Genomic DNA, 17,817 nt, shown 5'->3' with positions numbered 1-17,817 from the left:
AAGCCATAAAGAGCTCTTACAACTGAAGAAGACAAATTCAGAGCAAACATCATACTCAGGGGTGAAAGACTGAAAGCTTCTCCTCTAAGATCAGGAACAAGGCAAGAATGTCTGTTCTCACCACTTCTATTCAACATAGCACTGGAAGTCCTAGCCAGAGCAATTAGGTAAAAAAAGAAATAAAAGGTATCCAAACTGGAAAAGAAATAAAATTATCTCTGTTTGCAGATGATACTATCTTATATGTAGAAAACTCTATAAAAATTCCACACATACACAAAACCTTGTTAGGACTAACAAATGAGTTCAGCAAAGTTGCAAGATACAAAGTCAACACACAAAAATTAGCTGCATTTCTATACATGAACAATAAACAATCTGAAAAGGAAATGAAGAAAACAGTTCCATTTCCAATAGCATCAAAAACAAAGAAACAAAAAACTTAAGAATTAACTTAAACTTAAAAGACTAACATAAAGAAATTAAGATGACAAAAATAAACAGAAAGATACTTTATATCAATGGATTGGAAGATTTAATATTATTAAAATGTCACTACTATGCAAAGCAACTAACAGAATCAATTCAATCCCTATTAAAATCCCAATGACATTTTTCACAGAAATAGAAAAGTCCCTTCTAAAATTCACATGGAATCTCAAGGGATCCCAAAAGCCAAAACAATCTTGAAAAAGGACAAAGATGGGGGACTCACACTTCTGTATTTTAAAATTTACAACAAAGCTACAGTAATCAAAACAGATTGATATCGGCATACAGACATATAGACCAATGGAATAGAATAGAGAGCCCAGAATTAAACCCTCACACAAACTGTCAAATTATTTTTGACAAGCATGCCAAGACTATTCAATAGGGAAGGGATAGTCTTTTCAACAAATGGTACTGGGATAACTGAATATCCCCATGAAAAGAATGAAGACCCTTACCTAACACCATATACAAAAAGTAATGCGACTGATTTTTGTGTGTTGACTTTGTATCCTGCAACTTTTGCTGAATCCGTTTATTAGTTTATCCACCCAAAATGGATCAAAGACCTAAACATAAGAGCTAAAACTATAAAACTCTTAGAAGAAAATATAGAGCAAAAGCTTTATGACATTGGATTTGGCAATGATTTCTTGGATACACCACCAAAGGCACATACAACAAAAGAAAAAATGGACAAATTGGACTTCACCAAAATCAAGAACTTTTATGAATCAAAGGATACCATCAAGAAAGTGAAAAAACAACCTACAGAATGGGAGAAGATATTTGCAAATAGTATATCTGACAAGAGATTAATATCTAGAATATATAAAGAATTCCTAAAACTCAACAAAAACAATCTGATTCAAATATGGCAAAGGACTTAAACAGACATTCATATATCAAAGAACATATACGAATGGCCAAAAGCACATGGAAAGATGCTCCATATCACTAACCATTAGGGAAATACAAGTCAAAGCCACAGTGAGATACCACTCCACACCCATTAGGCTGGCTACTATAAACAAAAAAACAAGCAAGTGTTGGCAAAGATGTGGAGAAACGGGAACTCATGTGCATTGTTGGTAGGAATATAAAATGGTAGAGCTTTTATGGGAAATAGTATGGCAGTTCCTCAAAAAAATTAAAAACAGATTTACCATACAATCCAGCAATTCCACTTCTGGGTAAATACCCAAAAGAATTGAAAGCAGGGTTTTGAACAGATATTTGTACACTCATATTCAGAGCAGCATTATTCACAACAGCTAAAATGTGGAAGCAGTCCGAGTACCCATCAACAGATGAATGGATAAGCAAAATATGGTATATAAATACAACTGAATATTATTCAGCCTTAAAAAGGCAGGGAATTCTGACATGTGCTGCAACATGGATGAACCTTGAGAACATTATATTAAGTGAAATAAGCCAGTCATAAAAAGAGAAATACCATATAATTTTACTTACTGTTTAACAGGTATACACTGTTTAACAGGTATAGAGTTTGGGTTTTACAAAATGAAACGAGTTCAGGAGATATAAATGGTGGTGGCAGAGGCACAACAATATGTAAGCAGCATTTAATATCACTGAACGGTATACTTTAAAATGGCTAAGATGGCAAATTTTATGTTATATGTATCTTACAAGTTAAAAATTTGAAAAAACCAAAAACTCAACAAAACCTGAGAATGGAAAAAAAGATACAAATGTGAAAGCTAAAACCATAAAGCTTCTAAAAGACAACACAGGAGATAATCTTTGTAACTTCGAGTTAAAGATTTCCTATATAGGATAATAAAAGAAAAATATTTGCAAAATATCTGTCTCATAGATTTGTATTTGGAATATACAATGAGCTCTCACAACTGAAGAAGATAAACAACCTGATAAGATAACGACTAAAAGATGTAAACAGAAACGTCAACAAAAGATGATACAGGAATGGTGCACAAGTACACGAAAAGACATTCAACATTGTTAGTCATTAGGGAAATGCAAATTAAAAACACTTAACAACCACTAGAATGACTAAAATGAAAAAGACTGAGAATATTAAGTGTGGGTGAGGATGTGGAGCAAAAATAAACTTCATTTTCAAAAATATGAAGAGCAACTTTGTCGTAAGCATAGATTATAAAAATGGCATCAGGGGCTTCCCTGGTGGCGCAGTGGTTGAGAGTCCGCCTGCCGTTGCAGGGGACACGGGTTCGTGCCCCGGTCCGGGAGGATCCCACATGCCGCGGGGCGGCTGGGCCCGTGAGCCATGGCCGCTGAGCCTGCGCGTCCGGAGCCTGTTGCTCTGCAACAGGAGAGGCCGCGATAGTGAGAGGCCCGCGCACCGCGATGAAAAGTGGCCCCCGCTTGCCGCAACTAGAGAAAGCCCTTGCACAGAAACGAAGACCCAACACAGCCAAAAATAAATAAATAAAAAATAAAAATAAAGGAATTCCCTTAAAAAATTTTTAAAAATAAATAAATAAATAAAATTGGGGCTTTCCTGGTGGCGCAGTGGTTGAGAGTCCGCCTGCCGACGCAGGGCACACGGTTTTGTGCCCTGGTCTGGGAAGATCCCACATGCCGCAGAGCGGCTGGGCCTGTGAGCCATGGCCACTGAGCCGGCGCGTCTGGAGCCTGTGCTCCGCAACGGGAGAGGCCACAACAGTGAGAGGCCAGTGTACCGCAAAAAAAAAAAAAAGTATTTCTTCTACAATATAATTGTATAACTTGTTTTTTCAGTTAAAGGTCTTGTGGAGTTTTGGTTTTTCGGGTATTATTGGTCATTAAGTGTTTTCTACACCATTTTAAATGCCGTTATTACAGTTTATATAACAATCTTCTATTAATAACTTTCATTTGTTTTAAAAAGTGGACATCCCTATAGCTAAAACTTTGTGTGTATGCATGATTATCTTTTTGAAAATAAGTTTCTAAAATTGTTGGGTATAAGACTTCCATTTTAGTCTTCTGAACTGATCTCCAGAAAGTATTTACCATTTAATTATTTTAAATTTAAAAATTTAATTTTATCCAAGGACTACATAAACAGTTTATAAATAAAACTACTAGACTTATAACCCCAAACAGCATTCACTCCCACTCCTCAGATGCAAGCACTTTTAAATCTTTTAGCATTTTTCTCATTTTATTTCTAAATATACTCATATCCTTAATTGTAAAATTTTAGACTTAAGAGAATTTAGTTCTTTTCCACTTCCTTGTGCTTATCTTTCCCCTCCTTTCTATGTAATTATCACAACTTTCGTTCAAATCAATGCAGTTTTTCTTTTTAATTAGTTTAGTTTTAATTATGACTGTAAATATAGTTCAAAGCTGAATCAAACAGTATACTATGATTACATTTCTTTTCTTGAACTACTTTTTATTTTTCCTGGAGTTAACAATTGCCTCATCTTTTTCATTTGCTTTAGCTTTCTATGGCTCTGTTACGATTCTTCTCCAACTCTTCACAGTATACTTCTTATAGTAAAGACTTCTAATATTCCTCTCAATATCGAACAGCACATCACTTTCATTTTTTTTTTCCCTCTAAGAGGCACTCCTCCAAGAGCTCTCTGCCCTGTTCTTGTTGTTGGGCTTGCTAAACAAACTTCATCTTAGGATTTCCTGTCACCATCTTCCTGGGTATCTTTCCTGGGTTGGTATCTCTTTTCTGTATCCTATGCCTTTCTCTTTCTTGGTTTTCTTCTTCATTTTGATGGAGCTCAATCCCCAGTAGTTTCCTTTACAGATATTCTCAAAAGAAGGAGGAGCTCTTGGAAATCAAAAATTAGATAACAGAAGTAAAAGACTGGTTGGGAGGAAAAATTTTTTAGGCTTTGTATATCTCAAAATGTTCTTATAATCTGCCTTTATACTTAATGAATAGTTGGCTGGGTATAGAATTCTAGCTTGGAAATAACTTTCCCTCAGGATTTTTATTACATTGCTCCACTGTCTTCTAGTTTACAGTACTACTGGTGAGATACCTAATGTCTTTCCAATTCCAGCCCTTTGTTTGTGACCTGTCTGGAAACTTTTAGGACTCTCTCTTTAATCTATGATTTCCTTTAGTATGGGGGGTCCTTTTCTCCCCCATCCACTATGCTAGTTATCTGAATGGCCCTTTTTAACCTATAGTCTCCTATCTTTTGAGAAATATTCTCGTATTAATTGTTTCATAATGTCTTCCCCTCATTTTACTTTACTTCATGGCTAAGAGCTGATCTTCTAGTTTTTAAGTTTTACTTTTGTGCATATTTCCTCATCTTTATCTTCCAACCCTTCCACAGAATTTCTGTTATCTTATTTTTAATTTCCAAGAGCTCCTCCTCTTTTTATACAGTATTGCTCTTTGATATATCACCTTGTTCTTATTTCTTACATGTAGTATCTTATCTATCTGAAGATGATCTAGCTTCCAAACTCCCTGCATTGTCTGCTTCCTTCTAGTTTCTGCTTGCTGTCTGCATGATCTCAGAATTTCACGTTGGAGCCTTCCCTCAAACATCTGACATTCTTTGGCAATTGACTTACACTTCATAGTAAGATACTAAGAAGCTATTTGGAAGCTCTGTATGTGTGAACAGGTCTTGTCAAGTGATGAGCTTCTCTGTGAAATGCCTGGGAGGGAACCTAGAAGTTTCATTTGGCAGTCTTTTCTTTCTGATGGGCTAGCTCCTTCAGGGGAGAGACCAGAGAATAAAGGAAGAAAAGCCAGAAGTCTCGCCATGCAAACACTAACGCACCCCCCTGCCTTTGTTAGCGTGCCACTCTCACCCTTTACTGTCTATGTCCAGGCTCCAGAGTCCCTCTGGCTCAACTTCTCCAGAGGAGAATCCTCCTGCCTCCTGGCTGGGTTGGCTAACAGATTTTCATCTTATCAGAGCTCAATACTATCATTAAAAAGAAAAAAAAAAAACTTTGTCAGTCTGGTAGAGAAAAAACAAAACAAACAAAAAAAGCCTTGTTTTAACTTGCATTTGTTTTTTTACTAGTGAGGGTGACATTTTTTCCATACACTTATTTGCATTTTATTTTATTTTTTTAGATTTTTTTTTCTGATGTGGACCATTTTTAAAGCCTTTATTGAATTTGTTACAATATTGCTTCTGCTTTGGTTTTTTGGCCACGAGGCATGTGGGATCTTAGCTCCCTGACCAGGGATCAAACCCTCACCCCCTGTATTGGAAGGCGAAGTCTTAACCACTGGACCACCAGGGAAGTCCCTTATTTGCATTTTAGATTTCTTCTATTTGTTTCCTTTGTATTGTTTTCTATTAGGGTATTAATCTTTTTCTTTTTGATTCCAAGAGTTCCTTATATATATTAAAAATATGAATTTTTATCAAATATATTAGATTCCTTTTGAGTCTTTTAACTGGGTTTATAATTGTTTTTAGGCTTTATTTTCCTTTAATAAACACAGATATTTCTCATTTTTACAAAATCAAACCTATCAATTCTCTCTGATTTCTGCTCTGGTATCATGCTTAGAAAAGTCTCCTGACGACAATTTCATTGTGTTTGCTTCCCTTAGATAATTAGGCAATTGAAGACACTGCTACATTTTCTCTTATTTAATTTCTAGTTGATGGAGACCATCTCTGCAATCAATGTGCACATATTCAGAGTATACAGCCACTCTGCTTTTATTTTCTACCTTCGTTTAGCAAAGTAAGCTACAGCATGTGAGGAACATCAGTATGTCTGAACCATGACTGTATCCGTCAGGATGGGCTGGGTCAATGGTTCTTAAGTGTGGTGTGGGGCCCCCTGGGAGTCCCTGAGACCCTTTCGGGGGTCCACAGGTCAAAACTATTTTCATAATAATACTAAGATTTTATTTGCCTTTTTCTCATTCTCTCATGAGAGTATAGTGGGATTTTCTTGAGGCTACATGATGTATATCATTGTTCTGATGGTTAATGAATTGTGTACTTGTATACTTTCCTGTTTTCTAGAAATTTCTAAGGTGGTAACTTTATGGTATAAACACGTGAGTTTTCAGAGATTAACTCAACTGATTTTAAGTTCTTTTGCTGCACACTTACTATCTTTCGTTATATCTGCTATGCTATCTGGGTATCTGTAACCTCATTGTTGCAGAATACATAGTTATTTTGAAATCCTTAAGTCTTCCTTGTGCCTGTACTGAAATACAAGAAGTAAGTACACTCTGTGTCTTATTATTAAATATTGATAGTTATAACCCACATAAACAAAAGCTCTTTGGGAACCTCAATAATTTAAGAATGTAAAGAGGCCCTGACAGCAAAAAGTTTGAGAACTGCTGGGTTGGTGATACCGTGGTAACAAACCATCCAAAAATTCCAAAGGTTTACTTCTCTCTCACATTACATGTCCATCTCAGGTCAGCTAGTTCTCTGCTTGGAAATGTCCTCAGGTCCCAGGTGGACTAAACAGACACCCTTTGGAACCCTGCCAGTCATGGAGGCAGAGGGAAGAGCATGAGACTCTCCGGCTGGCCTGGCCTTGAAGTACCTCAGCCTGAGCAGGACACACATCACTTCCACTTACACCACTGGTTAGAAAGGGTCATGTGATCCCACCCAACCGCTAGGGGACTAGGAAGTGCAGCCCCCTCGCTAGTTAAGAGCCAATAATGTTTGGTGTAGAGCACATCTAACTACTACAATGATATTTATTTATTTATTTATTTAAAATTTATTTATTTGGCTGCGCCGGGGTCTTAGTTGTGGCATGCGGAATCTTTAGTTGTGGCATGCGGGATCTAGTTCCCTGAGCAGGGATCGAACCTGGGCCCCCTGCATTGGGAGCACAGAGTCTTAGCCACTGGACCACCAGGGAAGTCCCTACAATGATATTTAATTCAGTATTTTGAAGACCTAATAAGAGTATGCAAATAACAGCTAAATTATAACATACCTTCACTTTAAGAAAAGTAAAGCCACAGGCTTTTTATTGCTGAAGCCTGTAAGTTTCAAGTTCAAACTTCCAGGCTGTATCTATATATTGGTGCATCTCAGCAACAAAGTCTCAACAAACTATATTCTACTGGATTTTGGGGGGTTTGCCTAATTACCACAATTGAAGATTCATGACTGTCCATATGTTCCACGACAATCTGATTGAAATAAACTGCATTAGCTAATAAAAGGCTGTAATTTTTTATGATACTTGGTGCTCATACGATTTAAAGGAAAAAGCAGATTTCAGAGCTAATTAACACCAAGACAGCATGGGTACTTAGTGCTGAGCAAGAGCTGCTTCATGAAGAGAAAGGGTGTCACAGATTACTCGGTGTCACTGAGTAGATACTGATTATACTAAGAGACCAGTTTTTGTAAAGGTTCCTGCTACACAGTCTGAAGCTTCAGACAATAAAGCTGCTCTCATACACAGCCCTACCCTCTTCTGATGCCATTTTCCCTGCTCAACACAGTCTTCTATCCTTTTCATTTACGTGTGGAAAAATCTTTGGAGGATGTGGAAATAAGTTCCTGCACATGGGGTTCATGCACAAACATAACAGACCCCCACAACATGTGTGGACTCACCCTCAACGTCAAGTATGCTGCAGACTGTACTAAATCATTCTGCCTGACTCATCTTTGTAAGGTGCTTCACAAATGGAACAGGATTTCAACGGAAACTAACCTGTGCCAACTGTAAAAATTCAGCTCCATTTAACTGACAAAAGGAAAAAGAACTGTACCAAAATAAATCTAATCCATCTGAAGCTACTTACTTTTACAAATATTATTGGTGCTAGTATAAAACATGATAAACAAGTAAGCTTTTCTCACTGCAAAAAAGAAACATAAGAGGAAGATAATCAATATCTGCCAGATGAGAAAGGACAAGGGAAGGGCGTTCTTTCCTCTTCTCACGTGGTAGTCAGCCTGGAACTTAGTCTGCACGGGCCTTGGCTTACGCTGGGGCCCGAGCGTACAGGCATGCGTCTGAATTTGCTCTCATCGTCTGGTACCTGACTTTAAACAATTTTCATAAGTGACAATTTAGATTTACCAAACTGATAGTTGATAAACTCCTTTCAGTAAATTCCTCTAGAATTATTTATTGCCAAAAGTGCAATGTGTTCCTCAATACAGGTATTCCACAAAGTAAAATGCACCTGGACCAGGTGAGTATGGTGTTAGCAAATATTCATCATTTCAAGCCAGAAGGTCAACCCTACTCTAAGTACCACAGGAGGTACAAAAGAAATATGTCATCCCAGCCCTCAAGGAGATTATAAACTAGAGGGAGGTGTGTGTGTGTGTGTGTGTGTGTGTGTGTGTGTGTTCCCTAAAACCCCAGACACATGGATTTAACTAAACAATATATAACAAAAATGCTAATATTAATGATAAAGACATAAGTTCAGGGCTGTCAGAATGCAGAGAAAACTTCGTGGAGGCAGTGGGGTCTGAATGGGAATGCAAAAGGTGGATTCAATTTGCTTTGGTACCAACAACAGGCTGGGGCATTTCAGGGGAAGAGAATGCCCTGAGGAACCAGGAGAGACAGAACACTGACAAACTGGCCAGAGTAGAGGCCAGAAGAAGGCAGGAAGTAGGTAACAAATCAATGTGGACATCCACCCACCTGCTCATTCATGCAGCAAACATCTGGTAAGTACCTGTCATGTGCCCACACTGTTAGGGACCTGATGGCGAACCAGACAACAATGGTCCCTGACCACATGGAGCTTGCTTTGCAGTGGAAGAAAGCAGAACATCACCACAAAGGAGGCAGAAAATAGAGAAAACATCTAATTTGTAAGGGGCTTTAAAAAGGGAGCCAAGAGTTTGACCCTTCCTTACCCAATAAACAATGGGAAGCCACAAAAGGTTTCTGGCTAGAGAAAGGTGATCAGTGCCGTGCGTTAATATTAACTTGTACGGCTTGACTAAAGCTGACAGAAGGCAAACCAGAGAGACCTGAAGAAAAACTACAGCAGAAATGTAAGGCTGAGGTTATGAGGGCTGGTTGGCTGGCTGGCAGCCTAGAAGTTGAAACAGAAATGAAGGGGTCAAAGTCGGCTGGAGTCGAGGGGGTTCATGGACTGAGTGGCTTACAGGACAGTCGAGAAGGGGCTCAATACTATGCGGCGAAGAAAAGCCAAAGCGCATCCGGGGCTTTGACTGGGATGCATGGGTCAGGAGAACCTGGGAAGCAGACAGGCTTGAGAGGCAGGTAAAACACGTAAGCAATAATGGGCAGAAGGCAGAGATGCGGGGCCCAAGCAGAGCACTTTAAACCAGCCGAGCTGGTGAGGACTGAACCTGGGGAAATTCTAAGGAAGACAGGAAATGAGCAACTGGCAACGTGAGAAAGGAGGGCAAGGAGAGCATCGCAAAAGCTGAAGGGGATTTCGAGGCTGTCAGCGGTGTCACAAACGCATCTGTATAGACTTAAAGCTAATAAAGTACTTTCACCAATATTTCCTCATTTAACACTTGAAGACTCATAAAATGTCTTGAGATTGGTATTAGAACCCCCATTTTACAGATAAAAACAGTGAAGATCAAAAAGGTTAACTAAATGACTTGTCTGAGATGGAGAAGTTTATCTGATTACGTACCCCTGACCCAAAAGCTGGCTAGAAATTGTAACCTGTGTGGCCTGGCTCAAACCGACCTTCGGTTCGTGAACATTTACGAGAGTGAAAGGCAAACTACAGAGAGGGGACGGATATCTATACTAATCTATCAGACAAAGGACTCACGCAAATTCTATAAAGAACTCCTACAAATCAGTAAGAGCATTCCTTATTAACTTTTATGCTCATGATACTAATAAAAATATACTGGCATTTACTTTACATAATAATATGCCCATTACTGTGCTAAGCACTTACGTGCATTCTCGCTTAATTCTCCCAACAGCCCTATGACAGTAAAATTACTGTCTGGATTTTATGAATGAAGAAAGTCTCAGAGAGGTTAAGTAACTTGCCCCGTATCAGGGGCTAGAGAGTCAAACTTGGACTTGACTTCAAAGGCTTTGCTCTTTAAGCCACTGACCTCTTCCGAAGCTCCACCTCCATCTTTGGCCTTTTTACGCCATCATCAACACGCTCATGGGTGCCCAAAATGCCAGGTACTGGGCTAAGTGATCTCAGCTGTCCTTCCCTAAAACCCGCCTGTGTTAAGTATAGAGGTCAGATGCACACACTATATTTCTCATGATTTTGGAGGCTGGCCTTCTACCACCACTTTAGGACTCTTCATTTTGAAAAGGTGGGCTTAAGAGAGGAACAATCAAATCGTGAATATGTCAGAAAAGCTAAACAGGAGATTGATCGGACAATTCCAAGTTTCTACAGCTAGGAATAACCTTAGAACACTTAAGTTCTACTTAACATAGAAGGAAAAAAACTTACAAAATTTATAGAACGCATTATCCCCAAGATGGCATTATAAGTTCAAGAAAGGACTAGGTGGGACTTCCCTGGTGGTCCAGTGGTTAGGACTCTGCGCTCCCAAAGCAGGGGGCCTGGGTTCGATCCCTGGTCAGGGTGCTGGATCCTGCACGCCACAACTAAAGATACCGCGTGCCACAACTAAGACCAGGCGCAGCCAAATAAATAAATAAATACCAAAAAAAAAAAAAAAAAAAAGGACTAGGCGATCGGAAAGGACAGAACTCTATAAATACTAAAAAAAGAAAAAAAGCAGGGCCCACATCACCTTTAAGGTTTGCGGGGCCGATGGGGAGTCCCATCCTCCAGGCACACCCCTTGCTGACAACAACACACGAGAACAAACGGGCCAAAGGAGCAGAAATTCTGATTCCTGATTAGAGGTCATTCCAAGGGCTTAGAAAAGACTTTCCTACCATTGTACAACTTTTTCATTTCTCTTCCTAGTCATGTTCATGTTTATTTAGGGCCTTTGAGACAGGACAGTAAATAAAAAGGCCAGCATCTGAGTGACATGAACTCAAGTTCCTTTCTGGGTCAAAAATGATGGTTCGGATCCTCTCTTTACATCCAGAGTTTGGCTTATTTTTTCCTTCTCGTCCGTCTGCATCTGTTACATCCTGCCCACTCGTGCAGGATTCTTGTGGTTTGATGTCTGTTGGCATTTTACTGCTTAAGAATGTTCTGGCTCCAGCAAACCCAGGAGGGAACACTGTGCACTCACCGCAAGCAGAAGTGGTTCCAAATGTCCAAGAGCCAAGCAGGATGCAGCCATCAGGCCACGAGTTTCTCCAAGGGAGTGCGATCTGTATAACCCATGGGCCACGATGGTGGCAATAAAGCAGCGATATTCCCAATGGCCTTTTTGTTTGTTTGTTTTGGGTGCCCCCTTTTAAACATTTATGCTATTTTATTTTTTCATCTCTGTTAGCTGTCTTAAATCCTCTCTTGAACAAGGTAGGGTATAAATAAAACACATAAGTAAAATTAAAATGAAAGTTTAATAGAAGTGAACACTAAAATTTCACAGCCAAGCAAAACGTGCGGCTTGCGTATCCCATATTCTCTTCTCCAGGGTTTTATTACTGAACTCACAGCAAATATAAAAGCCTTCAATTGAATTCTCTTTAAGAAAGAAAGAAAAAAGAAGAAGAAAGAGGTATTTTGGTAGATAATGCAGAACTGGAGTATTAAAATTTCAAGATGCAATTGTTTGAAACGTCCAAAGCAGAAAGGTAGTAACTAGCTTACGGTTTACTGAAGAAAACAATTTGAAAATTCAACCTCCTGGTGTTTGCTAATCCCATTATGAGATGACACTGGAACTAGCGGGACACCATGACGGGGCCCCCTCCCCACCCACAGGGAGACCCCCAGAAGCCTCTCTGAGCTCCACCCAGGAACCCTCCTGACCGCCAGTGCTGTCTTGCTGTCGCTGGAGCAGAACCTCTGCCTCTGCCAGGTCCTCCCCTCTCTGCCTGGCCTCTTCAAAGCTGATAGCTCACAACAAGTTTATCTGTGGGTCCCACTCTGCCTCTACTCCAGACACCGTCTTTCTGGATCATCCCTTGGCTCTGCACTCCACTCCCATGCTTAACCCCAGCTTCCGGGAACCACTGCGCCCGCCACCCAAGTCACACTCATGACCCTGCAGGAAGAGTTCAGAGGGAAAATCGTCTTTTGAAGAGAATAAACTCAGAATTTTGAACAGAAAGAACGAAGAAAGCTTTGGGAATTCATAACCTAATTCATAAATTCTGGCACTATGTTTTTTTATTATTACAGTAGCAGATTTAGCCAGGATGAGGCATACCAAAGCCTTCTATGTACATGTGTGTCTTTTTAAAATTAGCGAAACCTCATGTTTATCAAAATCCAAGAAGTAGCAACAATAAATATTATTAACCGAATACCTGCTTTCGCCAGGTACTCTATACATACCCTCATGCTCCACTATCCAACATCTTGGCTCAGAGTGAGTACGTAATACATTTTCACCTGTTACCTACATTTCAACATCCAGGGAAACAGGGAGCAAAAAGGTTCAGCTCCTAGCCTAGAGGCACAAACCTCCCAGGGGTAAAACTGGGCTTTGAATACGGGCCTTCTGGCTGCAGAGCCCCACAGTGAGCCTCCTCCGTGAAGTGCGCTGCAGGTCAGCACAGGAGACTCTGAGGCTGAATGACGTGCTCAAGCTCACCTGGGTGGCAGGGCGGCCTGAGATCCTGCGCCTAAGGCATGCTCACTGACAGGACGAGGCAGGTTTTGGGACAACCAAGGCTCACACTACTTGCCCAGCACCTCGTTTTAAGCAGGGTCACTGTTGTGAACATCCAACCTAATGCAGCAGATGGGAAACTCATTGAAGGAATGACCTTCTTAGACCCACCTTTACATCCCTCATTAAGACTAAATTACCTGCCCATAAGGTTAGATAGCAACGACAGAACAAACACACAGCACCTCACTGCCTTAGGCACCTAAGTGTGCACCTGGCTTAGCCAACGCTTTTACATTCAGTTCCTGCGGATGGCCCCGCCATCCTGGTTGGGGGGCTGGGTGACTGTCCCCCAGGTCAATCCTGGCTGTGACCAGCAGACCTTCCTCTAGTGCTCTAGCCTGTTCCTCCCATCTGCAGTCCAAACTTGAAGTTTTAGCCCCACTGTGTGACTGTAACCTACAGCCAGAGAAACCCAGGCAACCAAAAACTGTGGAAAGAACAACAGACCCTATACCAGGGAAGGAATGAAAATGCATTTTTTATTTAGGTTTTGATTTTACGCTTCTAGTTTCACGGCTGTCATGGAAGGATAAAGATCCCAGAACACTGACCTCCATATGTGGACTACAAGAAAATACATTTTTACTTAAGTTCATTTTTTATTTAACGACTGTTTTATTTCAAAAGTGTTTAAAAGCTGAAAAGGAGATTGGCTCCTTTAAGGCTCAATCCACTGGGACCAGAGATCTTAAAACAGGTTATAAACATTGCAGACATGCATAAAAATGAAACTCTTTCAACTACAACAATGGTTAAGTAGGAATTAAATTCAAGTATTTAGGAATAAATCAGGTTTAAAATGTGTCAATCATAATGTCTATAAAGAGCATAGAGATCAAGAAAATTTCACTCTTACTCTTCAGGAATCCTTTCTCCAAATAAATTTTAGCAAATCACCTCAGAAATCTCAAATCAGTTAGATTTCAGGCCCCTGATGATGCATCTGACTACCTAAACCAGAGATGCCAATCTGGTTTCAATGTGCCCAGTTAATGATAAACTATTCCTTCCCCTCAATGTGTGGCAGGCAGACAACGGCTCCATTCCGCAAACAGGAAATCCAGAACGCTAGAGAAAGGGAATTTTTTTTTTTTCTCTTTTAAGAGAAAGGGAATTATTAAAGGGCATGGAACTCCTGTCTAGCTGCCTGCTTCACTCCCTGGGATACAATTTAAGGGGATATTTTAAAGTTTGAAACATGGGCATGAGAGATTCTTAACCTGATTTTTGACATTTCTGTATCACTCCATTGTTATTATCATGTATTATGCCTGTAAATCTGAACCTTTTAAACAGAGTTCCCTGGTTTTGTGTCAGCTTGCTTCCATCTGAGACTCCTGGTGGAAAGTCTCTGAACTTTCTAACACGAGAGTTCTGAAGGTGCTCTGGAGCGCTGGTGGGAAGAGGACCTCGCCTCCTAGTTACGCTTCAGTGTCATCAAGCCGTAGACCCGAATGCGAACACATCAACAGGAGTTATTACCTCCTTTTGACCACACAGGTAAAAATAAAGATTACTTCTATTTTTTCTCTCATTCTTCAGCTAAATCATGGTATTTCAACTTCAGGCTGATTTCTAATTTCACAAAAAATCCTAGTAAATATCAAGTCCAGAGATCACCTTCAGAGCTTCTCTTCTAGTGGAACCCTGAGAGAGAAAATCTCCACACCAGAGGGGATGGTGTTTTACACTGTTTGTTGACAACGGCAACACAAGATGATAAGCAAGAGAACATGTTTCATAGGGATTTCACCTACAGTCATAAATGTGGAGGTGCCTTCACTCATCCCGAGAAGTAAAAATTTTTTTTTTTTTAAAGAAATATTTCTTTGGCTTCCACCCATCAGTCCAATAACAATGACGGGTCCTAACACTGGTAGTTTTATACCTCTGACAAATGTTTACCTAGGACTCTGGCCAAGCCTATTATTTTATATCATTTGCAGCGGCCTAAGACTCAGTAAGCCTGGTAAACAGGTGAATAAATGGCTGCTCAATTACTGATAACCAGACTAACTATAAATGCGTGGAAAAAAAGGCTGGTTTCAGAAAAGCCGGTTTTATTTACCGCTTTGCTTCTAAGAACTGGAGAAAAGGAATAGCCCAGGGAATTCCCTGGCAGTCCAGTGGTTGGGACTCTGTGCTTCCACTGCAGGGGGCACGAGTTTGATCCCTGTTATGGGAACTAAGATCCCAGAAGCCGCACAGCACAGCCAAACAAAACAAAACAAAACACAAAACAAGAAGAATAACTAGCCCAATAGCTCCATTCAAAGGGGAAAAAATGAAGGCCAAAGGTTACCGTTGATTAGTTACAAGAATCTCCAGGTGGCCCTATGGCAGCCTAACAAGATCTGCAATTCCCCAAAATATTTCTTTGGGCGTTTCCATAGTAAGTAGTGACTAACACACTTAAGGGATTCTTATGAGGGGTGCCCAAGGAGTCCGGCAGCTCTGTAGTCTGAGGACTGGTAAGCTAGGGTGACAGTACAGCACAGAGATCAAGAACTGGGATTCCAGAGTCAGACTGCCCAGGGCTGAATCCAGACTCTCTTGATTTCTAGTGGTGTGGCTTTGGGCAAGTTACTTAATCCCTCCATGCTTCATTTCCTCGGTTTTAAATCAAGAATTATCTGAATGCCTACTTTAAGGTCTGATATGAGAATTAAGTGCAAAAACATAAAGTGTCCATTCAGCACCCTGCCCCTGCACAAAGTAAGCCCTCACAAAACGTTAGCTATTATTAACATCACGCAGACCTACTGACAACACAGACTTGACCAGCCCTAGTCTAGTCAACACAAGCTTGACTAGACCAGACTTGGCTACTTCGGATCACTGGAAAATCTAAGCCCAAATTAGAGGTTCTCTGGCAGGGCTGGGAAGACCCAACCCAGCAGTTTAGAAAGAAATAATCCACCTCGTGACCTGACCTTGGAAGCCTCCCTGACCTTCACGCTGACCTCAAATGGAGAATCAACAAGAAAGGAAAATTACTGGGCTCCTACTAAGTGCCAGACACAGTGTGAGACTCTCTCGTGTTATCTTTCATCCGGTGAGGAAACGGGCGCACATGTCGAGGACGTGCTTGGGGCATCACTTGTTTCCTAGCTTATTCCTAACCTGGGCCTCCGAAATGAGGCTATTTGTCCGGGAGACTCTTCCTTGAATTTCTGGACAGCTGCACAAAAGGAAGACACAAGACACCTGCCTCTGAGCCTGGACTCACTTCAGAGGCGGGATGTCCCCATGGAAGACGCAGGGACCGGACAGAGTCCTGGGGAGGTTCCCGGGTAGCCTTGACCTTGGTGCCTAAGACTCGGTTTCCCACCCTGCGGGCTGGGGGCGATGACACAGCCCCTGGGCCTGGGCGGGTGTGTGAGCCGAGCGTGGCACCGGGTCCCGGAGGACTTGGACCCCCACTCCACCTCCACCTCGGGGGCCCTGTTCCCTCCTGGGGGCGCGGCGGCCTCTGGCCTTGCCCTGACAGAGCGCACGCGGCGCACCGGCCGCGGAGAGTTGGGGCAGAGGCCGGCCAGAACATCCCCGGCGCAAGGGTCGGGGCGGTGGGGACAGTCCGGCCGGCCGGCGATCGCGCACGTCAGCCGGGGTCACGCGGCCTCCCCGCCAGGCTCCGGCCGCCCGAGGCGGGAACGGGGCGGTCGCCGCCAGCTCGGTCCCCCCTGAGCGACCCGGCCTAGCCTCAGCCCCGACAGCGGCCCATCGCAGGCCTCACCTCCCTGCGCACGTTCAGCAACGAGTAATAGTCTTCATTGTCCAGCTCCTCCTCGCTCAAGGCCGTCGCCATCTTCGCAACCTTTCACCCCGCCAAACCGGCAAGGCCGTGCTCAAGAGGGACGGCCGTTCGCGGTCCAGAAGGCGTGGGCCCGTGAGGTCGCTCCACAGCGGCCCCTGGCGGCCCGGAGTCGCGCCGCCGCCGCCCAGCCCTGAAGAAGCGCGCCTGCGCCCTGCGTCCCCGCGCGGCCGGGGGCGGGACGCGGCGCTTCCGGCCCTTGCACGTGCTGCGCTCGGACCTAAAGCCCAGCCAGGGCGCCCAGGGGCTGTGCCCGGGCTGCAGAGGACGACTTTGCGGTCACGCCCGGGGGTCGTCACTGTCTGGGCACTGGGGAGATAGGCCCCTGCTACACCCCCTGTATCCCCCGCCGGCCACCAGGGCGGGGCGCATCCGGATCCCAAATATAGCCCCACCTGGGCCGCTTCGCCAGCACCGCCCCCCAACCCCCCGCGGGAGGCTACTCCAGGCCCCACTTGCTGACTTGTCACAGGAAACTTACAGAATGTCATGTGTTCCTGCCTCAGTGGTCTTCGCCTTTTCTTTTGACCACCCGGAACCCTGCCCAGAGTACGGGCCTCCTCATTTTCATTTTTTATTATTGCCCTATATTTAGGGGCACCTGGCCATTTTTCTGCTGCTTAAATGAGGAGGCAGTAGCCATTGGGTTCCCGCTATAATTGTCTCTGGCCTGCTTGTATACCTACAGACCCTATCACAGAGCTGTTCTCTTGGAAATTTGTATCATAATTTAGCGTCGGAGCCTGATTGGTTTCAGTCTGCTGCCTGCTGCTCGGTGCGTTGTTAAAGATGTCTTGGTTACATGATGCA

At 42.4% G+C, this 17,817-nt stretch overlaps 1 protein-coding gene across 1 annotated transcript in view; it reads right to left on the bottom strand.

Moving 5' to 3' along the window:
* DNAJC11 (DnaJ heat shock protein family (Hsp40) member C11) overlaps positions 1-17,088 on the bottom strand; it is a 71,264-nt gene extending 54,176 nt beyond the window's left edge. Inside the window, exon 1 of the mRNA XM_004272343.4 lies at positions 16,930-17,088. Within this exon, the coding sequence (XP_004272391.1) occupies positions 16,930-17,001 (72 nt within the window). The 5' untranslated portion in view covers positions 17,002-17,088. The remainder of the gene's footprint in view (positions 1-16,929) is intronic.
* Positions 17,089-17,817: the final 729 nt, after the last annotated feature.

The sequence above is a fragment of the Orcinus orca genome, chromosome 1 (genome assembly GCF_937001465.1).
Source record: "Orcinus orca chromosome 1, mOrcOrc1.1, whole genome shotgun sequence".
NCBI lineage: Eukaryota > Metazoa > Chordata > Mammalia > Artiodactyla > Delphinidae > Orcinus > Orcinus orca.
Note: the sequence above shows the minus strand (reverse complement) of the source record. Positions and strands in the feature narration are given on the sequence as shown.